The sequence below is a fragment of the Gymnoscopelus braueri genome (genome assembly GCF_963280865.1).
Source record: "Gymnoscopelus braueri genome assembly, chromosome: 6".
NCBI classification, from domain to species: Eukaryota; Metazoa; Chordata; class Actinopteri; order Myctophiformes; family Myctophidae; genus Gymnoscopelus; species Gymnoscopelus braueri.
In genome coordinates, this window is record NC_137607.1 from 22,153,469 (window position 1) to 22,177,446 (window position 23,978).

Consider the following 23,978-nt stretch of genomic DNA (forward strand, 5'->3'; position numbering starts at 1 on the left):
TATATATGATCGGGTTGTTTCGTTTACCTCATCTTCCTTGTGATTCCTAATGCCACGTACTAAATCTTGAAGGTTTTTATCGAACATGCGATCGATGCTCCCTTTGACGATCTTCAGAGCCATGGTGACTGTCCTGTTGTTGGACCGGAGGTCTGCGGGCTGCTGGACCGAGCCTCTCTCATCCACCCGGGGGGGACCAACCGAGGCTGTCTGTGTGCAGGATGATCCGCTGCTGCTTCCACTAATCCCGGGGCAGATGAAGGGAAGGCGAGGCCACAGACGGGGCTGTCCTCCTCCTGTCCTGTACTGTGTGTGCAGACACTGGCAATGGATCTGTGGGAGGAAATGGCTGACAAAATGGCGTCTAAAAGTCAGCTGACTTGTGTGTGTTATCATGCGAGATTCTCACTCCAGAGGGGAATCAATGAAATTAAAGGTCTACTGTCGCTAAACTAGTCTCTTCTAAATGGAGTGCAATTCTGCCACTATAATTGTAATATTCTAAATCAGTGGTTTTCAAACCTTTCCATTTCAAGGACCCACCTTAACTCTGACAGTGTACAAATGGAACCAAACGGGTCCATTTGGATCCATTTGTACACTGTCAGTCAGACTTGCAAGGGTCAATTTAGAACCCCCTCAAGGAACCCTGAGTCCCTGGACCCCACTTTGAGAACCACTGTTCTAAATCAAAGGCCATTTATGCAGTCACTATCACTGAAATAGTGGGCACATTAAATTATTGTTCTATTAAAGTTGAGTAATGAACAGACTAATATTTAATACCATCATCAGCATTTACTAATTTGCATGCATTGTTACATCAACTAAATTTCACAAACATAAATACAAGAGGCTGCACTAGCATCAAATAACCAGTAATTGGTAGGCAAGAAAAATAAATAAAAAATCTGCCCGTCTGCTCATGAGAAGAATCTGTGTGTTAAATATGCAATTATACTTTACATGAGAAATTAGGTGGGACCAACTCAATTCATGCTGAGATTTTTATTCAAGTCTCAACTAAACGATACAAATGTTTTACCAATTTACATAGCACTAAAAACACTGCTGTTTGTATGCATGAGGCAAATGTCAAAATGAGCTGCAGCTACATTGGATCTGAATAGCCCAACCTGCACAACCTGCAGTGAGGACCATTTTTAATCTGTACAACTTTCCTACTTAGTAATGCATCGTGAAAGCAGACACTAAGGGAAGACGAAGAGGCAAAGCGTGTAACTCCACAGCATCTATTAGTTACGTCAAAAATAGATGCAAATATCTGAAAACATGGGTTATAAAAAAGTAGGTGGACCTCAGTTGTAAAACAGTAGAAGTGACATAAATCCATGGCTTAATATTTTAGACTGGATTAATAGGAAGCAAGACCAGATAAAAAACAAGTATACAACATAAAATAATCACAAATAGTATTGTACCACTCTCTCAATGTTCCAAACACACAGACATTAGGCCTTTAGTGATGTTCTGTAGGCTTCGTTAAAATGATAAAGCCAACGGATGTACGACTACACAAAATCTTCAAAGCTAAACATTCACAGCATGGCTCCATTCTGCCCCAGCCTAAACTCCTGTTATGCCCGATTTATATTTAGTTGCGCGCGGGTGTCGTGCAAGGAAAATAGCAGATCTAGAAGCTCACAATGTGTAGCACCGCACCATGTTCTGAGCTTCTACTGTATATTTGCTATTTTTGATGTGCGACACCAGCGCACGAGCATAAATCAGGCTTTACAAGTGCTAAAAATGGAATCTTTCAATGTACATACGGTATGAAAGCCCAAAGATAGAGGTCATATGGGAAGAAAAAGCATGGTAGTGCGGAGAATGGGATAGAGGTGTCGATCCAGGACGGGCAGTGTCATATAAAAGAAAAAAATACATTTCAGAAACAAGAGTACGCACAGCGCCATGTACTATCAAATAGGTGAGCTTTCCGTCTTCTCTGTGGTAAACAACAGACCAAAGTGTTTAAACACAGAGGCCTTCCGGTTTGATATCCTTACAGTACAAAATGTCCAAACGTCAACATTAGCTTAATAGGTAGGAAACGCTGGATGTTCATTACAACGCAAGTTGGATCATGAGGACAAAAATGACATGAAATCAAGGAGGCCACCATCTTTAAGCACTAAGTCATTGTAGTCTTCTCTGTGGGATCTTCAGCTCTCTACTAAAGGCGGTTCTGTCTCGGCAGGGAAGCCGTGGTCTGTCTCCTCATTGGTCTGTGTCTGTTCCGCAGGGCTCCCGGGGCTGGGTCTACCACAGAAAGAGAGGGCATACACTTACAACTACATGTATTAAATGGGCCAGATTTACATTAAGACATGAAATAAATTACATGCAGTTGATCATTTTTTTGCCCACGGCCTTGTGTGTGTACATGGCCCTGTATTTCTATCCCAGCAGTTATGCATACAGTGAATGAAGATATTTGATTTGAAAACAAGATTTTTACCTGCTTGGGCTTGAACTCATGTGCTCATTATTCTCTTCCATAGCAGGGGACTTTGGCCTCTCCTCTGCTTCCATATCTTTTTTCTCCTCCGAATCTCCATTCACAGGAACAGAGTCTAAAATTAATTTAAAAAATAGACAGTGGTAGATTCATTAACCAAGAAAGGAGAGTACACAACATGCACATTTAAGTGGTATGAAAACCAGTTAGCAGCATGATGGAAACCTAACCTGTGTTTTCTTCCTCCTTTCCATTATCCTGTGGACCCTTGTCTTCTGTTTTAGGTTTGGTTGGGGTCTCCATCTTGCCAACAAATCGGAGTTTTAACTTATTGTAGACGTCACTGGCCTTTTCCATGACAGCATTGCTAGCTTTGTACCGCCGAATCTGTATAATAATTAATGAATACAAGTTAAATTAACTATGAAGAGGAGATTTCAAAGAGGAACAAAATATATGACCAATGACTAGTACTGTTAGTATACCCAGATCTGTCTCAATGAAGCAAACAGTTCATTTCAGTCGCTTTGACTGCATGATTTAGTTAGCATGGCATGAAGGTTGGGAGGTTTTGGGTTGGCAAGAGCACTGGTTGAATGACAAACAAGATTCCCGTACAAACTACACAGAGTCAGCGTGGCAAGTTGCTAGGTGTGCAGTTCTGCAAGTTGTGGCAATCTGCAAGTTGCTAGTAGCGCACCACTGTGCTAACGTGAGCATAGCGGTGCGAGTTGAGCTGTGATTGGCGTAGCAGCTGTGTAATTCACTGCAATTGGTTATTAACATACTGTCCATAACTACAAACATACATACATAAAACATACAGACAAACAGTTCTAGACCACTGGCCCTTTCGGTGCCATGCTGTGAAAACAGTCGATCCCAAAAAATTACCCAGGTCATTGTTATGTTCACTGTTAAAGACTAGTTTCATTGTAGACAATGCACCTTTTTGAGAGTGGCAATAACATCAGCGTTCTTATGCAGGATTTGGCTGGTGACCGGTATAGCTTCGAGCTCTGCTAAGGCTTGTAGACACCGCTCTATGTCCTACGAAAAGGATGGGACAGAACAGTTTAGGATTTCATTGGAAAAAATATGGTACATAATTGTTGACACACATCCAATGGAAAGACATGTTTTTCTTTGTGTCACTTACTGGGTTGTCCACCTTCAGTGCAAATTTGATATCTGTGTGGAGTTTCTGTAACTTCTCCTCTATCGACGGCTCTATACATGGACGCATCAAACAATTGTCAATACATACTTTCCATTTCAATGACACGAAAATATACATGGACTGGAAATGGGAAGAATATCACTGACCTTTGACTACCTACAGTGAATCTGACCAAGGCCTCTAGTTTGAGGGTAGTAAACTGGCACTATTTGGCAATACAAATCCAGTGCAGTATATTGTGAGTTCCATGCAGTCGCTAACAATATCTTCCATATGTGCTGTGAAGCATTTGGATGTGCCATTTCTGATGTGGCCGATGTTTCTGTGTGAGCAATATTCCACAGACAAAGTCTGACAAATGACAGCCATATCTAGGTAACTGCACGTAGTCTTAGGTGCTAATGGAGGGGGTGCACATGCTTGCGCACGCTGGGTCTCCACGATATGGACAAGATTTCATAGCTCAATATTTATGCCTGATATCTCAATAGCGATTGTTATTTTATATTACAAAGTCATACTGTAACATTCACTTTAGTAGTCTGTTTTAGAGTGTGACGGGTTAGTGTCATGTACATGATGGAAAACACAACTACATTATGCCATTGTGGTATATTTTTCTGAGGTTTAGTCTCTGTGCTGCTGACCAATTCAGTCTAGGTGGTGAACCATCAATTGCACTGATGATGAACATTTACTGCCCTCAAACCAGAGACCCAACCGTTGTTCTGTTTTAAAATATGCAAAATATCCATTGCACAGGATAAGCCAATGCAAATGATTTTCTAGCCAGGCTATGATATTTTTCAACTGAATAGACAATGTGTTTTTGTGTGATCGAGTGTGACGGCATGGAAGACAGACCCTTTTTCTTCTCCACTTTCTTTTCTGGAGGCCTCTCTGGTTTGCGTCTGGGTTTTTCAGGCTTGGACCTGTGGAAGCAGGCGCTCAGTGATCCGTGTGCATACATTTTTAATGATGTTAACTTAATGAGGTTTAAATGCTGTAGCCTTAGGTCCAAGCAGGGTGCAACTCACCTCCCCCTGGACTTCTCCTCTGACCGCTGGGCTCTCTTCTCCTTCATATCTCTCTCCTTTCTGTCTTTCCTCTCCTTCTCTTTCTTCACTCTCCCCTTCTTCTGGTTGTCCGGTCGTTTGGAAGATTTTTTCGACTATGTGGAGGGAAAAACAATATTTGCAGTGATTACTAATAGGAGTGTTAGCATTGCCTTCCCAAAGAGTGTTGTTTCCCCATCTAGGTCCTGTACCTCATCTTGGGGTCCAGAATCTGAGTCAGAGGGTGCAGGGATTGGAGCTGGAGGGGGTTTCTTGGACTTCTTCAGTGGGCTTTCTTTCTCATCTGAACTGTTGTCACTGTCACTGTCTTTTTTACCTTTCTCCTTATCCTTTTTCCTCTGCTCGTCTTCCTCCTTCTCTCTTTCACGTAACTTGCGGATCTCCTCCGCCTCCTCCCTCTTCCTCTTCTCTTCGAGCTCCCGTCGGCGCTCTTCGTCTCGTTTCTTCCAATCACTGATGCGGTCAGGCTCACTGTCACTTTAGAGAAGAAAGAAAAGCAGGCTACCATTATGCTGCCATTCAACAGCATCATTTGTACAATGATAAAAAATAAAGGCAAAATAAGGAAACCAATGACTGCTAACTGAAAAAAGTTTAAAAAAAAGAAACTCCACATGACAAAGCAAGACTGATCTGAAATAACTAGTTCTAAATGACATGGTAGAAAGAGCACAAAGTACAAAGTAGACCCCCCAGAATACCACGATCGCGGAAATTACCGCAGATTCCGTCTGCGGAATACAAGGCACAGTGCAGAAAACAAGCAGAATGGCGGAGAATTGTTGCGGTTTTCATCCTGGTTGTGGTCAGATAGACGGGGATGGTGTGCAACGTGCGAGCATGTGCGGTATTGTGTGTGTGGATAACGTTTTGGGGAAGGCGGGGTCTAAAGGCAGGCTTTTCACAGCTAATTCTCTAGTCATAACACCGGCAGTTCTGATCGAAAGCGACGGGCATAAAGGAGCGATTTGTGTGTGTGTGTGTGTGTGAGAGGGACAGACAGATGAGAGGCAGTGAGTGGCAGTGAGTGAATGAGAGAGAGAGTGGGGGGGAGGTGGAGAGAGTGTGTGTGTGTGTGTGTGTTCGTGCATGTTTTTGTTGCACTAAAGGTCCTTTCACACGGCAAGCGGCCAAAGCGCCTATGTAATTCATTTTCAATGAGAGGCGGGCGATTATTTGGGACACGCGGAGAAGTTGAGAGGCGGTGAGGCGAGCGGGCGCAGTCCCGTGAAATCTTCGCGCGCGTGCTCGTTTGTGCACACGCGCGCGGGCGGCAAGAGCTGGATTGTGGTGAGCTTTTGTTTTCACCGCACCGCGAAGGAGGACATAACAACAATGATCGCGGCGCGATGCCCGCTGATCCGAGCGGTAACGTCCCGCGTGAACCGCTTGCCGTGTGTTACGACCTTTACAATGCCTGAACTTATATAAATCTGCCGAAGAGGGACAAAGAAAAGTGTTGATTATTTTATAACCAGTAACATTGACTCAATTACTTGGTTACACTTTGTTTTAGAATGGTATTACAATTAATTGTATCTATTTCATAAAGGATTTTACTTGATTATTAAAACAAAATATCTCTTGTTCTTGATAGCTGGTCATTTTAGGCTGTTTTTTAATGTCCACGGAATCAAGGATTGTTCTCCGCAGAATCAGGATTGTTCTCTGCGGAATCAAGACCTTGTCTCTGCGGAATCCTGGGGGGACTAACAAAGTAACAAGGGAATAACTTTGCAGTATGTCTTTCCTCTAATAAAAATGTATGGGTGATCAGGATAACAGACAAGCTGTAGCAACCTGACCTGTCGCTATCTGATGAAGATGAAGGTGCTCGTTTAGCTGGGGCAGGCTTTGCTTTCCGTCCTCTAGGCTTTGGTGGGGGCTTTTCTATGAGTGGGCAAAAAGAAAGGCACAAAACACAAGTTATTGACATGACTAAGCAGGAATATTTCTTTCAGTAAGCACCCTATGGCCTTGGGGGCCAAAAAGCATTTAATACAATTTGTATGGGACCCTGACTATTTAATACGTTTATTTTAAGGGTACCTCTGCTTGATTAGACAGTATAGTGGCGAGACAAGAAAGAGGGGATGGAGAGCAAGGAGGTGAAATAGTTCACGACCTGGATTCAAACCCAAGACTTCCTGATTGGGTTTATATGATACATGCACTAACTGGATTAGCCACCAGGATGCCCAAACTCAGACCTTTTTTGCGGGCCTGAGGGCCTTTCCGTGGAGGTGGATCTGAGTCCGAGTCAGACTTGGAGCCAGACTTGGAGCCAGACTTGGAACCAGACTTGGAGCCAGATTCTGAACCCGACAGGGCTGGCCGTGGCTTCTCGTCCTCGGAGTCACTGTCTGCTGCTTTCTTCTCTGACGCAGACGCAGAGTCTGAGTCCGAGTCAGATGTAGCTTTCTGCAACACCCCAGAGAAATGGAGCAGGAATGAAGAAAAACCGCCACCATGACAAAACGGACCCAAACTACTTTGCTAGCACTACAGTGCTACATTCAATGCCTTAAAGGCTGGTTGACAGTGAAGATATAACATAGCCTTACCTTCTTCTTTCCCCCTTTTCCTCCAGTTCCTCCAGTTTTTTTACCACCCCTTCCCACAGTTTTCTTCTCCGGAGTAAAGTCCTTTATTAGGAGCAACAAAATGATACAGTGTGATGTCTCATAGGCAGTGCAACCACAATGTATTGCTTACATGTATATTTAGTTTCCTACACACTACAATGTTGCCATCAAGTGAGTTGAGTGTTCACTTTGCATGAGGGTGCGTAAGTGTACTACAAGTGTACCTTGTCACTGTTCTTGCCAGAGTCTGACTCCGAAGGGGAGGGCTCTGGTTCAGAGGGGGATCCACTCTCCTCTCCATCCCGGTCACTGGATGAGGCCCGGGCTTTTTTTGCAGGAGGGGGCCGCTGAGGGGGAAGAGACAGTCAATGGGTGAAATTATTATCATTGACAACTGCGCATAAGATGCAGTTTTCGCAGTGAAATGAAACACAACAACCTGTTCAAGCATACCGTACATGTCTATAAAATCATTAGGGGCGTGTGTGATATGACAAACTTAGAACATGTGTGATTTTAAAAAGAATCTCCACAATCTGCCTTCACAGATAGATTGAATGTATCGTGCCACAGCACTATTGTCCATTCTATCAGTGCTGACTGCACTCACACACAATTCCAAACTTGGCTTTCTTATCATACAGTAAGTGTCTGAGATTGCCCAGGTCAACCTTTAAATCAAATTCCCTTTTTTTCCACAGCATGTTGGCATCACTCTGTGAAAACATGGACAGAATTGGAACACACGAAAAGCATTTCATAACATAGAAATGTATAGAATTGGAAGATATGGGGCAGATTATGATCAAATGTGTGAACATATTAAGAATTTATAAGTTTGTTCTTTGATCATCTGTTTCTCTCCAGAAGTCCTGCTTCTGTGCATTCCTTTGCATGTCTCACTGCACCGCACCAGTGTGCACATATTAGTAAACATATGCATGCATTGCATTCATAGACAGATTAGACACATTTCCAAGTGACGAGCAACAGAGGACCTTGTCTAAAAACCTAAGAAACACAGCATTAATGGCAAACTTCGGGACAGAACAGTATCCAAATTATTTTCATGAAATTGAGATAAAAACTGTTTTATCAACACACCATTGATAGAAGACAAAAATACATGTAGAAGAGATCAACGCTGGAGCAACACGGACATTTTAAGCCTTTTATTGTTTAGGTGCAAGTATAAATTTACTGACGTTTCGGTCTTTCGACCTTCCTCAGAGTCATGACTCTGTGGAAGCACCTAAACAATAAAAGGCTTAAAATGTCTGTGTTGCTCCAGCGTTGATCTCTTCTGCATCTATTGTCCCTACCCTTGTGACGCACCGGACTGTCCGTTTAAGGCTGAGGCGCAACGGTAGAATCCCTTTGTTTACAAAAATACATGTATATTTGCATGAATCATGTTTCCAAAATGCACCTCAAAAACAAGGAAAATGTAATTTACTTACTATGCACTTTTATTGGTAAGTTTAAAATGCCATGTTATTATTGTAGTGGCTGCTTGGTCAACCTTTTGAAACTGGTGGTAGTTAATAACATCCATGAAAAAGAACTTTGTCCTGTCCTAATGGTTCAGTTATTCTCCTACTTGCATTTTAAATACTTAAAGTTATCGTTTTCTTGTAGGGCTAGATTTTCTCAGAAGGGCCTTTCTCGCTGGGGTACAAGCTAGTGAAATCAGACAGTATACCCAACCATTATACTGTATAGAGCGTGCCAAAAATCCTGAAGGGGGCGTCAACAAGTGTCTTTTGGTAGCTGCGGACATCTTTGAGGGGTAAAAACCAGGTTGATTTGCCCCTTCTGCTGGTGACGACACGTTGGCACGCTTAATAAGCATAGTGATAAATAGTAGGCCTAATGTTTAGCTGAAATTTCACTTTTCTACATTTAATTTAATCAGTGATCAGCAACTTCGTTCGAACTAGAGGTTCGAACATCTAGAGTTCGGGCCGGCCCTCACACCTACGTTGCACCACTCCTTACAGTCGATGGGCAGGTAGCAGGTACATTTTAAGAAATTACCTGTTTCTACTGTTCAACAACTTGCAAAATGTCTTAGAAAAGCAACATGAAAAAACATTGTGATCCATAACGTGGATTGTGATACCGCCATAACAAACTGTGATGATATGACTGCACTTCACAATACCTTAGCGGCTGCTGGTGGCTTCCGCTTCACCGCAGGGACCGCATCTCCTTTTCCCCCGTCTTCACTCCCGGAATCGGAATCTGCGTCACTTCCAGAACTTGCTTTCTTAGGTACCACGGCTGCTTCTTCATCATCATCCTCCTCCTCCTCATCACTTCCTCCTCCTCCTCCTCCTCCTCCTCCTGCATCATTGTTGCCTCCTTCACTGTCGGATGAGCTGGCTGGCTGTGGATGTCACAAAATGAATATGAATTTTCGTATTTAATTGAAAACCACTGAACCTACCTTGTTGCAGAACCCCGTGCTATGCAATATCTGTCATATTCTGTATTGTAACAATTGCCCCCCCCCCCCCCAAATAATGACAATACTTACTACTGGTGGGGCGCTGTAGGAGGCATGTGGATTGTTCTGAATCTCCCATAAACCTTCATTGAATCCCTTCCTTTTGTTAGGTTTCCCATAACGCTCGCTGCACTTCTCATAGGCAAAAAGGTCCTTTGGTGCAAGGAATGCACTGTGAAAAAAATTGGAAAAGAAAATGTGCAATTAATAAAATTTCCATTCAAAGTAAATGGCAAGCCCTGATTATGAAAGTAAATACCTTGATTTATTCATAATTGCCAAGCACATTTTCAATGATAACAAATGAAAGCTTTGTATTAAGTTGCTTGTAATGACCAAAAAAAAACTAGTACTACTCCTACATGATTTACCCTAGTGTGAGAGAGAAAAGAGACTGTGCCATCTAGTGAATGTGACAGAACAGTGCATCTGGAGAATACAACCGCCTAAAGGACTATTAACCATTATGTGTTTCCTGCACCCTAACCCTCTGTACTGAGGGGACCTCTGGCCTACTGCACAGATAAACAGAGCTACTACCTTTAAACACATTTGAAATCTGAGGCTTTTTGTATACTATTTTAAATAGTTTGGGGGAAAATGCTGCCAGTTGTCCCAAAAGTGACTGCAAACTCCTGAAAGATTTGTTTCAAAAAGCTTTATAGCCTTGTCAATGCCAACATGTAAATAAATATAACGTTGCAATGAGACATAGCTGTGTTTACAGTGCCCTGTCTAACTATACATACTTCCCCCATTTTTTTCTTTCTTAAATTGTTTTATGTTGACACTTGGTTTGGCAATGTAAACAAATGTCTTCTCGTGCCAATAAAGCTCCTTTGAATTGAATTGCATCTCCCATCTTATTTTCAAATGGTGTGTGATGCTAGATTTAAAGAGATCACATCCAGAAAACATATGAAACCCGCCACAGCATAGCAGTTACACAAGTATACCTTCATTAATGAGCATGCATAGTACTCTACTCACGTTTCATGTGTCCCAAAGAAGAAAATTGGTATTTTATTCGGAGGAGGTTTCACTGCCCCATCCGCCACATCTTCAATCTAATACAGAAATGAATATGAAACAGGGAGAGAGATCAAATAAATAAATAATAACAGAACACCACATTCATGTATGTATGGTCTACTCTACACACTCTGTCAACCAACATTAGTTGGGGCATCAGACATCATGTCAGGAAGTTATACAACTTATATCTAGCAAAGCAAGATAATGCAAGTTTAATGTATCTATTGGTTCAGTGATATAACACAACAAACCGTCTAATAGCACATCAACATTCATTGAGGTTCACGTTTTCAACATACAAAAGGGTCAACCTGTAATGAAAAGAATAGAACCCCAAAAGTCATTTCTAAAGTAACATAGGGTCGTGGCTTTAACGCAGCATCGCACCCAAAACCATGCTATCTGAACCGTTTCATCCTAACATCACAAGGTGCTACACTTTATGGCAGCATTAAAGCAGGTTCTGCGGCTGCTGAGAGACTGTGGGTCTCCACAGACACTAAAGAGACTGGGTCTCCACAGGGAGACTGGGTCTCCACAGAGAGACTGGGTTCTCCACAGAGAGACTGGGTCTCCACAGAGAGACTGGGTCTCCACTCTCCACAGACACTGAGAGACTGGGGTCTCCACTGAGAGACTGGGGTCTCCACAGAGAGACTGGGGTCTCCACTGAGAGACTGGGGTCTCCACAGAGAGACTGGGGTCTCCACAGAGAGACTGGGGTCTCCACTGAGAGACTGGGGTCTCCACAGAGAGACTGGGGTCTCCACTGAGAGACTGGGGTCTCCACAGAGAGACTGGGGTCTCCACTGAGAGACTGGGGTCTCCACAGAGAGACTGAGGTCTCCACTGAGAGACTGGGGTCTCCACAGAGAGACTGGGGTCTCCACAGACATCAGCCAAGGAAACACAGAGAACCTTCTCTCTCTCCAGTGTCCCATACATAGGAGCAGGTCGCCCGCCACCCAGTATTGCCATGTCCACTTATTATAAGCGAGTTTGGGCTTGTTTTTCTGTAAAATTTATTGTAAATATTGGTTGGTTGCGTTTTTTGGGGGCTTGTTTAGTTGCTTATTTGGGCTTGTTTCCTAAATGTTGTTTAAACCAGTGGTTCTCAAAAATGTTCATGTCAAGGACCCCCCCATACAAGATTTGTTAACAGGATAGGTGGGCACTAGGGACATCTGGGCACCTCGCTATTTTGTCCAAAATGTAAAAAGATGAAATATTTGGAAAATGTTTTTAGGTAAAGTACATGATTAGAAAACGCATAAACATTCAACAATTAAATTGCCAATTTTACACCAAGGTGCCCAGATGTCCCTAGTGCCCACCCAATCCTGTATCCATTTGAAAATAGCAGATCTACAAGCTCACAACAGCATGGCATCAAGACGTGTTGTGAGCTTGTAGGTCGGCTATTTTCAAATAGCCGATGTATATATATATATATATGGGTTTAAAGTGCTCAGCAGCTCATGATGTGGCCCATAGTAGTCGCTTCTTTTGGGCTTGTTTTCCCTAGACCTGGTTGATGTTTCTCCCACCGCCCCCATCATCTCCCCTCTGCGTTCGTTGCTGTACTTGTTTCTCCCACCGCCCCCCTCTCTCTCCCCTCTGCGTTCGTTGCTGTACTTGCTTTGCTTACCCTGGCTGGCCAGTGGGGGTATCCCTTCATTTTGGCGAACACCAGGTCTCCGGCCTGGAAATTGTGTGGCATCCTTCCTGAGGCTCCTCTTTGCAGCACTATTCCAGATTCTTCAGTTGCGTGGGTTTTCTTCCGTGTCTCGCTCGTCTGCTCGTTTTCAGGTCGACACGAAACCTGTAAACGATGAGGTTAGCATGCAAGCTAATGTGGTCGCACCAACGGTACCGCGAGAACAGGCGGTAGTGAATGAGTGAACTGAACGGACACTCTTCCGGCAGTGTTGCCAGGTTGTGCGAGAGAAGTAATCAACCAGGTCTAGGAAAACAAGCCCAAAATAAGCAAATAGGGCACTAGGCCATTATGAGCACTTTAAACCTATAAATTGTATACATTGAAAATGGCCAATCTGCAAGCTTGTGAGCGTGTAAATCTGCCATTTTCAAAAACTCTTGCAATAAAATGTGGAATATTTTTTTTAAACATTCTAACACAAATGAAATGCTCCCTGGCACAAAATAATTCCTGAAAATATTTGAGAACCACTGGTTTAAATAAAGAAAAACATTTTTTTGGGGGAAACAAGCCTAAATAAGCAACCACACTTTAGAAACAAGCCCAAAAAACCACAACCCGCAATTAGCAATATTTACAAGCCCAAAGTCGCTTATAATAAGCGGACATGGCAACACTATTTTCCGGTAAAATTATAATAGGCAAACTTCAGAATAAAAGCTATGCTTAAAACCAATGGTTTATTTATTTTATTCTAAGCCGGGAAACCATCAGACTAGTTGAGTTAATAACGCTGAATATTATTTATGCCACTAGGCTACAACAAAATATTCTCACATGTAGTGCTAGAGCAAACTATAAATGGCTCTTTCATAAGGGTGAATTACATAGTTATAGGTGAATTTACAATGTAAAAGATTTTACAATGCCAATTTGACATTGCATGTTTGGAATATCTACACATTTAGATAATTAAAGGACATATATCAATCAGCCAATAAGTAGACAAAAAAGGAAGAGAAAAAAAGCCCCAACGGCCACTGTGTAGCAGTATGTACTATAAAATGTATAGTATATGATGAAGGTTAAAGGTTTTTAGTATAAACCTTTAATTTGACATGTACATGGCCTTCGGCAGCAGACCTGCAGCAGGCCCGGATATTGAGCATTGTTGCAGGAAACTTGACTCAATTAGGAGAGAGGAAATGCGTTCCAGGTCCCACTAAGCGTCTTTATTGGTCTAGACAGGGGTCTGCAACAGGGGTTCCGGGACCCCTAGTGGGGCCACCAAATCTTTGTGTGATAGGAACCTTTTTTTTTTTTTTTTTTTACATTAACCACTTCAACCCGAGAATTCCTATTCTGAGGGGAACATTAGCCGAAAATAGCAGATCTACAATACAAGCTCCAACGCCTCCTGATCTTTCTATTTTTGGGAAAGGGTTTCGTGTAGAGGGGAAAAAAAGAGAGCAGATCAAGTACAGAGCCAACAGTCAACATTACTACATTTTGAGGGTTTAAGTGAAATAAACAACAAACATTAATTCACACACCACTTATCTATGAAAACGTTTAAATCTGCAACACAATTTTATACAATGTGTAAACTACAAATTTGTCAACAGATATTAACATTCAAATACCATGCGCATGTTTCCAATAGCATTTGTATTTGTGATTTGCCAGTATGTTTTACTATTACAGGATGAAACAGTAAATATAGTCTAATGAATATTGTGTATATTTATTTTATATATTTTTTTCTTTGTTTATAGTACCTAGGTACAAATGAATAACCCTCACATGCAAACTTAACAATACTCCATGATAAATTCACATCATTTAACCTTTGTGTACATTGAGATTGTGAATGGTGATACAGAAAGACACAGACATAGACAAGAAAAACTATTAATTCAATCTTTAATAATGACACACCAAGAACTGGAGAAATCACTGTTGAAGTGTCACTGCACAGATAACCACATCATAAAAGCAAAACAGCTATTAAATGAAACTATGAATGTACAAGGGCTTTTTTCCCACCGAAAAAAAGAAGACAATTCTGGTATTACAGGGACATCTGCAAATTCCAGATCAATTCCTAAAAAAAAAAATTAAAAACAAAAGTAAACAGCCATTGATCCTTTTTATTTGGTCCAGCTGACCTTGGGAATATCATAATGCTCGGTCAGAGTGTCCAGGTGGCGATTGAAATCCTGCAAGCAAAAAATATATGTACTACTTATTACCGATATTTCATTCCTGAAACACTATCATATTGTATAACCATTATACTATCATGAGTTGAGAACATATTTAATATTTTCAATAAACTTATATATCTTTTGGTCTTCCAAATATTTTACTTGTAAAAATAACCTCCCATTTCCAAAATGCTTGAATTAACTAATCTGTTCTTTAATATCATTTGATATTTTTTGTATGAATTTTTTATTTAAAACTTTCTTACCTCAACTCTGCGTTTGTGTGTTTTTGATGCCTTGTTCAAAATCCTCTCCATTTTCTGAAAGAGATAAAAGAGGAAAGTAATTTAATATTAGAACACATCTTATAAAAGAAAGGATGATACCAATATCAATGAAATAGGGGATGTTATATTTAGTCAATAAATATGATTTGATGGGTAGCCATTACAGCCACCAGCTACAGCATCTGAATACAGTAATGCTTGATTTATACTCGTGACACGATAAGACGCGGCTACTTTCGGCCTGCGACAAAGTATAAATCAGACTTAAAAGAGTAACAGTAATTTCAATGAGAACTGAACACCCAAGACATCTGCCAGTATACTCCCCATTATCACTGTTAACTGCAAGTTTGTCAACACAGCTTAACTTTTGAGCAATATTGCCTGTCAGGAGTCACGTTACTGTTAACCTCTGTAAACAGATGTTGGTCAACAGATGTAGGTTAACATTCATCAAAGCTTCATGGTTGGGTTATTGACAAGTTAACTGCATAATATAACATCATATTACAACGAGAAATGTTTTATATTCATTATCTCAATTCTATGGCTCCTCATGGTCTGAACGAGGAGTTCGACATCAAACCATTCCTGTAACATTGAACTTGTCCTGTCTTTTTAATATTGCATTTTTATGAATGGGGTATGGACACTTGATATGTATAAAACATTTCCCCTGATGGCCACATAGGAATAATAATGGCTGATCTATGTATCTGTTGTTGACTCTGACATGGACTGTGAATTCCAATTCCAAATTGGGGCGTTGTCCCCGGGTGTCTTCGTTCAGTGATTTGTGAACTCTGCCCACTATTGTCTCTTCATGTACCCGTCTCCTCACTCAGCTCAGTATACCTTTTTTCTGACTGCTCTGTTATTAAATCATGTTGGGAGCATCAAGACGGTGTGCGGACCTTCTCCTTTTGTTAACTGCATAATATTTAACATAAAATTGGAGGCCTTGCTCAAAAGATTTCGTAGTTCTGAAGTTGTTTTTTTTCTACTGTTAATACTTCATCTTACACATGACATTTACTTGAGCATTATTTCAAGACACTCTGGCAAGCTAGTCACCAAACACTATATGGATAAATGTATCATTAATTATCACATTTTGATAAGCTGATCTTTTGAATAGTTGATAATACTTTGAAAAACCTTCCTGCATCATGTCTGGCTCAGAACCATTTCCTTAGAATGTTGTAGCCTATGTAAGGCATGATATTCCACACAAATCACAAAATATATTTCTAGGCTATACGGCCTTAAAGCAAAATTACACTTTGGTAGAGGTTTGGTTTCCAACTCCAAATATTAACATCATATTATTTTATCACGGTCAGGTAGCTAGCTATAATAAAATCTGTATTTTTGGGTCATATAATGGATCATCACCTGGGATGCATTAACCACTTAATTGAGAGTGATAATAGGCAATCTTCAAGCTCTGCTATTTTTTTAAAATTAGATTTAGCATATAATCACCTGCCTAAAATAGGGACACCACACACCAGTTTGACAGTGGTTAAAGAATACAGCCCACAGGAGCACTAATTTCCACTGTGGTCCTTTGCCTGGGCTGGGGTAAACATTTCAGCACTGCTGCACCATTTCAGACACAAAGTAGACAGCCATGAATGGAACATTAGCACTACAACAATTATGTTCCTTGGTCAAACTGTTCTTTTTCCGAATGCAGCTGCAATCCATATTCATAATTTTATTTTATATTAATATTATTGTATTATTTTTTTCCTGTTGTTGTTTGTGTCTTTATTATTATTATTGCTGCTACAATTTCTGAGGAACCACCAGAACAAAATAATTGTACTTTTATGTACCCATACACAATATCATGTAACAATAAACTTGAAAAACCCTCTGACTTACTCTCTTTTCTGCCATCTTGTCAAAAGCTATTTGCGCAGGAGTCCTTTTGTCAACAGGTTTTTTATTGTTTTTATCCTCTCCATCATTTTGGTCGTTGCTCAAGACCTGTTGCTCCAAACGCTGCTTCCTCTCTTTATCCTTCCTTTTCTTCCTGTAACAAAAAACATGTTAGTGATGAGAGTAGCATTTGTATTGCACTGTGAGTAGAATGCTACTTGAGCCACAACTTAAGGACCTGAGCTCGATTCCAAATCATTGCATACCTTCCCTCTCTCTCTCTCTCTCTCTACACACACTACTTTTTACAGCACAAGGCCTCAGTCATTTTCCAATGCTGACAACAAGAACACCTTGTGCGAACCACCTTACTTTTATGTCTTACTTTTACAGGCTATGTCTAGCCCTTGAATGTCTGTGATCTTACATACATTTCATGTATTCCAAATACACAGTCATAGATCACCCTGGCCGACGCGCTCTGTAGTCACGATCTGCGCGGCCATTAAAGTGCTCTAAACTCCGTCTGTACTCACCCAATAATTAATTCCTAAGACTTGGAGTCAGATATTGTCCTCTAGTTTCATATCCATTTGAAAGTTCCGCCAGAAAACGTGTGTTTAGTCAAATATCTCCACTTTTCCACGAGCTGCACACGGACGACTTTCTGTACGGGCGAGGGGCCCGGAATGAGTGCAGGACTGAATATATCTAAACTTCCTTTGGGACGCACAAATGTTTGGGACACACAATTGGGTCAATTCGGTCCTTCACTCAAGTCGTGCCCCTCGCCCGTACAGAAAGTAGTCCGTGTGCAGCTCGTGGAAAAGTGGAGATATTTGACTAAACAAACGTTTTCTGGCAGAACTTTCAAATGGATATGAAACTAGAGGACAATATCTGACTCCAAGTCTTAGGAATTAATTATTGGGTGAGTACAGACGGAGTTTAGAGCACTTTTACGGCCGCGCAGATCGTGACTACACAGCACGTCGGCCAGGGTGATCTATGACTGTGTATTTGGAATACATGAAATGTATGTAAGATCACAGACATTCTAGGGCTAAGGCTATGTCTTACTTTTACAGGCTGCTAATTGGAATAATACACACATAAGTCAACAATTTAATGATACAACCTAACAAAGAATGACAATATGACATCACAGATTAATTACATTGGACTGCTATTCTGTAAAATAAGAATAATATATAATAATAATGCGAGCAGGGGTGGGCATGGGCAACCTTTTCGGGGCACAAGCCCATCAAGTTCACCTGATAGATATCCAAGACCAGTGGTGGAAAACGTATAAGTACTAAGTAAAAGTATCAATACTTCAATGTAGAAATACTCTGTTACAAGTAAAAGTCCGGAATTCAAAATTGACTTGAGTAAAAGTACATAAGTATTGGTATCAAAATGTACTTTAAAGGGCAAGACCACTTTGGTAGAGGTTTGGGTTGTGTAGTTACCTTGCCATGATGTAACACCAAACCCAGTACTGTTTATTTTTCTATAAAATGTTAACTTCCTGTTTCCTGCAATTATTTCTTGTCCACCTTTGGAGTTACATCATGGCAAGGTAACTACACAACCCAAAGCTCTCCCAAAGTGGTCTGGCCCTTTAAGTACCAAAAGTAGAAAGTACTCCTTATGTAGAATGTCCCATATCACAAGTTTTCAAATATGAAATATAAAAATCTTTTGAAAATAGCAGATCCACAAGCTCACAATGCGTTGCATCTGCTCATTTCAAATGGCCGAAATGTATACAGGGCTTAAGTGGTTAATGTATGTTTTGTTATAATAATCAAAATCTACAACAAGTAACTAAAGTTTTCAAATAATTGTAGTGGAGTAAAAGTACAATATTTGCCTCCGAGACGTAGTGGAGTACAAGTAAAAGGTACTGAAAACTGGAAATACACCAGTAAAGTTTTCTTTTAAATACCTCAAAATTGTACGTAAGTACAGTACTTCAGTAAATGTAATTAATTACTTTCCACCACTGTTGTTAGATTAGTTTCTACGTTTGTTGACCTGAGAGCGAGACAGTGTTGTTTTCTTCTTAGCAAGATGGCTAATGTTAGCTCCCATCGACGTGTCTCAAGACAGACCACCTAGCAGACAGTCATTTTACCAAAGAGACCAATGGACTTCTTCAATACAGTGTCACCAACAGACAGACAAAACGTACTTTTTCCCAGCAGAAATGTCTCCAGCTCCTTTTAACTTTAAGGCACCTTTCTGGACCGCATCATATTCAGACATTGTTCCTGGCGTCGAAGGAAAAAGAGAGAACCTCTTCTTCTCCTTTATTATTGTTGTTGTCTCCTAAAGCTCTCTACTGCCACCCTGCGGGCTGAACGGTCCAAAACAAGTGTTGCCGGATTTTGTGAGAGAAATAAGCAACCAGGTCTATGAAAAGCCGAATGTGAGCTTGTAGATCTGCTATTTTCACAAAAGTGAAAGGGGAGTGACACATTTTGAATATTGTTTCAATCATTTGAACACAGATAATCTGGTAAGGGGGTCCCAGCTGTTTTCTAAAGAATCTTGAGGGGGGAAAGTGACAAAATGGGCGTCCCTGGCACAAAATATTTGTATGTGTCAAAATTAACATGGACAAAATGTTAATTTGGGGGTCCTTGACATGAAAATGTTTGAGAACCACTGGTTTAAACAACATTAGGAAACAAGCCCAAATAAGCAACTACACTTTAGTTACTAGAAAATAAGCCCCAAAAACCTCAACAGAAAAACAAGCCCAACGTCGCTTATAATAAGCAGACATGGCAACCCTGGTTGGTCATAGACAGGTTGTAGTGCGCCCCCCATCCAGAGGGGGCAACAAACAATATCAGACAAAGCGGCCGGCATCCAACATATAACGAAGAGATGACCGGGAAGTAAAACGCATGAAAGTCAAACAAACGCATGCTATCTGTGTATTTTGTTAGGTATTTAAGTAACTATGTCGGCGTATAACCGTTTATTTCGGACAGCATTGCAAACAACAACCAACACAGCAACGGCGTTCAGAGTTCCGGCATGTGGATACGCGAAGAAAGTTGGTAAGGACATGTCCTCTATGTTATGGATTCAATCCTCTTGCCTCTCCTTGTTTGAAACGTATTCTGTGGTGAAAAACAGTGTGTACACTGACTGCATACTCAAACTATTGCCTTATATCGTCTACACAATATAGACGATATTTATTGTGTGCATTTAACCTAACCATGGTCGTTAGATAATGTCCCATCTCTTTTGGATAGTTGGCAAATCTGATTATTGACAAAATCCTTATTGAGCAGACTGGGGGTGATTGTATGGTAACGGGATAGGTGGGCACCAAGGAAGAGTGGCTATTTTTTCCAAAATGTTAAAAAAATATATATACATATTTGGAAAATGTTTTTAAGTAAAGTATACATGATTAAACATTTGACAATTAAGGTCTAATATTTCTACAAAAACTACAAATTGCCACAAAACCTGTATATCCAGTCATTTTGGGGCATAAAGAAGTTGAAGGATAAAATTAAGTCTGATAATGATGTACCGTGCATGTTCACATCATGTATACTTTCCATTACTTAAGTATATATATATATTTTTTTTTGGACAAAATACAATTCTATTTTACAATTCAGATTCCCTAGTGCACGCCTATCCTATATCCGATTTTAAACATAGGCGCACAACTGCACATCACAAGCAATATAGCAAGATAATATTCTATGTATTGAAAGCCACGTCGAAAATTGGGTCAGCCCCTCACACAAACCTTCTGAAGTATCAATAAAGTACTAGTGTTACGAACATTCGGGGCATACTCACCCGTACTCGCCTATCCCCATAAATGGAGACAAAGCCTGACAGTATAGAATAGCTAGAAAGGGAGATTCCTAAAACATACCTAGCTCTGACATCAGAACACTCCTTCTAGAAACCCCATATATGGAGATAACCGGAACCATCCAGGACTGACATCATAGTCCCCGGTTTGGGCATGACGGACATAGCCAGCTCCATATATGGGTATGCCTGACACCACCTGACATCACCGCCGTGATGTCAGGAGCCACCCCCAGTAGTATAAAACAAGCCGGATGTCAGGGTTGAGACTACTCTCATCATCGGCATTAGACTCAGTCTTAACCCTTCCAGAGTAACCAACATCGACCCAAGCAGGATTAGCTCATTAGACAACCCAGTGTACTCAGCGACGCTCGAAGATCATCTTGACCCTATACAGAGTACCAGGACGACTGGCTGGCCGTACAAACCAGCTAGGCCTCTCAGTGGCTCTTGAGCCCGGTTCTAAACAACCAGCCGATTATCAGTGTTTCAACTAGATATAGGAGTTCAGTAGCTCAGGAGGTAGAGGTTTGGGAAAACGGATGCGAGGAAGGTTCCCAGTTCGATCCCGGGCTCCCCCTGAGTTGGTGTCTTAATTACATGGTTTCCTCTGCCGTCGGTGTGTGAATGTAATGCATATTGTACGGCGCTGTATTAACGCACCATTTATTTTCCATCATGGACTGACTGATATGAAGTGTGCCATTGTTACAACTCGTTACTCCCTCTCTCTCCCAGTGTCCAAAAAGGGGAAAGGCATGGCCAAAGAAGAACTTCAAGGCCCAGAGGTGTGTAAAGACCCTGTGAAGCTCACATCTTATGCCGTAGGAGTAAACATCTTTAAGCAGGGAGAAGACCCTCAGTTGAAGCCCCCTGAGGAATACCCAGAGTGGTAAGAAGAGTATGGTATCTCTATCAAATGATATGCTAGACTAGACTTTAGTCAAAGTAGAGACATACAGTACTAGCACCTCGAGTACTGTATGTCTCTACTTTTACTCTCCTCGTTTGTTTAATTCAATATCTGCCTCATCAAGCCTTTCAAGATGAATAAATCTTTTGAAGGAAAAATATGTCATTTTACATTGATTTTGTTGTCCTGTTATCTGACTTGTTCTCTTTTATTTATTGCTATTCTTATGTATTCTGTAACTGCAAAACATTAAGGGTTGTACAAAGAAGAATGACATGAAGATGTACAGTATATACTGTATACCTTGATAATACCATGCAATTCTGTCCATGGAGGCTTTAAGAATTGATTGAGCTAATAAAGATTCAAAAAAATGTACATTTCATAACTTTCAGGGGGCAGCATGAAAATACGAAATGCATAAGGCCTAAATGATAACGGCTAAAAACATGAAAAAAAAACTAGGAAAGTGTGCTCCTCAGAGCACAGGTCTCCGTCAGGCGGGGTTGCCTACCCAGGGCCCGCAAACTTTGAAAGGCAGTCGTCACCAATTTGGAATGGGATCTGACTGGTACATCTTGACACATGATGGCCCCGGAAATAATTTGTACAGATTTCTGCGAGTTTTGGACAAAATCTGTAGGAGTAGTAGCAAAAAGTGTGTTTTGAAGAAAGCGCACTAAGGCAGAAAATGTAATCCACTACAAACGGGGGCTATAAGTTTCATCATGATCCAAGGAATCATGGGGGAAAATGTAGTGATTGTACAACCTACAGTTCAAGAGTTATAGGCTAAAACGTGAAGTGGGCTGTTGTAGTGCCACCATGAGGAGATTTGAAGAAGTTGGAATGGAGGTTCTTCCTGGGCTTAGTGGGACTGTGCGTGCTAAGTTTCCCAGCTATCTGGCACTGCATTCATGTTGTGTGGTATTTTGTTCAAAACGGGCAGATAATTACCTGACAGATAACCTCTTGATCACATGACTACAGAGATTATGTATACCGATTTGCATTTGGAGAAAATCTGTAGGAGTAGTAACAAAAAATGCAGTTTAGCTGCTCACTGACAGACGGAAAGACGAACGGATGGACAAGGCCGAAAACATGGTCTTGGCCTGGCGGTGACCATAAACCTATATCCTTAACTCATCACAAACACTTTATGGCACATGATCATTCTAGGCCAGGGAATTACACTTTTCATGTTCAATTCCCATGAGTCAGGTATTGAAAGTTATTCAATTAGTCACATCAAAGTGACAAGTAAATTACACCCCCATTTGAATAGTTTGACTGTATGTTATTTGATTTCCCCCTTCTGTGTCTTCTTCCTCCCCAGGCTTTTCCAAATAAACTTGGGACTTCCTAAGAAACTGCATGAGCTGGAGCAAGACGACAGGGAATATTGGAAGGTTCTGAGGAAGGAGAATATGTGGCGCTTCAACAGGCTACATAAAGGAAAGAAGATATAGGCCTTCACTGGACCAGAAAATGAACGCCTCAGTGACTTCACAGACTGAATTACCCGACTCAGTGTATATTGTAAACCACTGTCAAGTTTCAGATTTACAGACTCTCAGACCACCCTGTGTTTGTACAGTGGGTCGATTTAAAGCATCAAAAATACTCAATGGTACCCCCATGCATTGGATATTTAGTAACTGGTTGGGGGCTACTGAAGGCTGAAAGGAAGCTTATTTGTCTCTCTGAATTTGTGGCTTTGTGCTTTCTTTTTATTAAAGAACTGTGTAGAATACATTGTTATTAAAACATGTTTTTGTATTCTTCTGTTATCTCTCATTTTAAAGAAAGGCATGTACTGTTGATGATTCAAAAAAAAGAAGGAAAAAAGTATTGCCACATTTCAAGTTTTCTTTACTTATTGTAAATAAATAGAAATGTTAAATATCCCATGGCTTTCACTGGACATTTTTGTTGTATAAAACTTTCTCAGAGAGAGATTAGCATGCCGAGTTTGGTGTAATTCTGTTGCAGTGGTGCAAAGTAATTTACTCAAGTACTGTACTTGAATTTCAAGTACTGGTACTTGAACTTTAGTGGAGTATTTCCAATTGTTTATACTTTTACTTCTACTCCACTTCATCTCTGAGGCAAATATTGTACTTTTACTCCACTACAATTGTTTAAAAACTTTAGTTCCTTGTTATTTTGTAGATTTAGATTATTAGATTATGTTATTAGATTATATTCTGCATAACGAGTACTTTTACTTTTGTACTTTTACTCAAGTAAATTTTGATTACCGAACTTATACTGTAGTATTTCTACATTG

At 40.8% G+C, this 23,978-nt stretch overlaps 4 protein-coding genes across 9 annotated transcripts in view; 1 reads left to right on the forward strand and 3 right to left on the reverse strand.

Moving 5' to 3' along the window:
- Positions 1-333, reverse strand: part of ap3d1 (adaptor related protein complex 3 subunit delta 1) — a 35,931-nt gene extending 35,598 nt beyond the window's left edge. For all 5 annotated transcript variants that reach the window (XM_080431032.1, XM_080431030.1, XM_080431031.1 and 2 more), the window contains exon 1: positions 28-333. In XM_080431032.1, coding sequence (XP_080287158.1) covers positions 28-123 — 96 coding nt within the window. In that variant the 5' untranslated portion in view covers positions 124-333. The remainder of the gene's footprint in view (positions 1-27) is intronic.
- A 660-nt stretch (positions 334-993) lies between these two features.
- hdgfl2 (HDGF like 2) lies at positions 994-12,769 on the reverse strand. 2 transcript variants are annotated; one of them, XM_080430053.1, is made up of 16 exons: positions 12,507-12,769; positions 10,823-10,899; positions 9,863-10,004; positions 9,488-9,712; positions 7,548-7,670; positions 7,303-7,383; positions 6,949-7,159; positions 6,544-6,628; positions 4,930-5,215; positions 4,700-4,833; positions 4,527-4,594; positions 3,642-3,712; positions 3,431-3,532; positions 2,713-2,869; positions 2,483-2,597; positions 994-2,283 (listed from the first exon to the last, which is right to left on the reverse strand). In XM_080430053.1, exons 1-16 carry the CDS (start codon positions 12,585-12,587, stop codon positions 2,187-2,189), a joined length of 2,055 nt encoding a protein of 684 aa, XP_080286179.1. In that variant the 5' UTR covers positions 12,588-12,769; the 3' UTR covers positions 994-2,186. The 2 variants fall into 2 exon arrangements, with proteins under 2 accessions (XP_080286179.1, XP_080286180.1); XM_080430054.1 differs by having other exon boundaries at positions 12,516-12,768.
- A 1,664-nt stretch (positions 12,770-14,433) lies between these two features.
- On the reverse strand, positions 14,434-19,229 carry fam32a (family with sequence similarity 32 member A). The gene is made up of 4 exons (XM_080430837.1): positions 19,109-19,229; positions 16,912-17,062; positions 15,001-15,054; positions 14,434-14,746 (listed from the first exon to the last, which is right to left on the reverse strand). Exons 1-4 carry the CDS (start codon positions 19,180-19,182, stop codon positions 14,678-14,680), a joined length of 348 nt encoding a protein of 115 aa, XP_080286963.1. The 5' UTR covers positions 19,183-19,229; the 3' UTR covers positions 14,434-14,677.
- A 590-nt stretch (positions 19,230-19,819) lies between these two features.
- mrpl54 (mitochondrial ribosomal protein L54) lies at positions 19,820-23,595 on the forward strand. The gene is made up of 3 exons (XM_080430365.1): positions 19,820-19,985; positions 21,511-21,664; positions 23,025-23,595. Exons 1-3 carry the CDS (start codon positions 19,886-19,888, stop codon positions 23,155-23,157), a joined length of 387 nt encoding a protein of 128 aa, XP_080286491.1. The 5' UTR covers positions 19,820-19,885; the 3' UTR covers positions 23,158-23,595.
- Positions 23,596-23,978: the final 383 nt, after the last annotated feature.

Coding starts and splice junctions, on each gene's coding strand:
- hdgfl2 (XM_080430053.1), bottom strand. CDS start 12,587: ATGCCACACAATTTCCAGGCCGGAGACCTGGTGTTCGCCAAAATGAAG. Junction 10,005..10,822: donor TTCTTTGGGACACATGAAAC/GTGAGTAGAGTA, acceptor TTTTTTTCACAG/TGCATTCCTTGCACCAAAGG. Junction 2,598..2,712: donor AAAGGAGGAAGAAAACACAG/GTTAGGTTTCCA, acceptor AATTAATTTTAG/ACTCTGTTCCTGTGAATGGA.
- fam32a (XM_080430837.1), bottom strand. CDS start 19,182: ATGTCTGAATATGATGCGGTCCAGAAAGGTGCCTTAAAGTTAAAAGGA. Junction 15,055..16,911: donor ACAAGATGGCAGAAAAGAGA/GTAAGTCAGAGG, acceptor TATCTCTTTCAG/AAAATGGAGAGGATTTTGAA. Junction 14,747..15,000: donor CACACAAACGCAGAGTTGAG/GTAAGAAAGTTT, acceptor TTTTGCTTGCAG/GATTTCAATCGCCACCTGGA.
- mrpl54 (XM_080430365.1), top strand. CDS start 19,886: ATGTCGGCGTATAACCGTTTATTTCGGACAGCATTGCAAACAACAACC. Junction 19,986..21,510: donor TGGATACGCGAAGAAAGTTG/GTAAGGACATGT, acceptor TCTCTCTCCCAG/TGTCCAAAAAGGGGAAAGGC. Junction 21,665..23,024: donor CCTGAGGAATACCCAGAGTG/GTAAGAAGAGTA, acceptor CTTCCTCCCCAG/GCTTTTCCAAATAAACTTGG.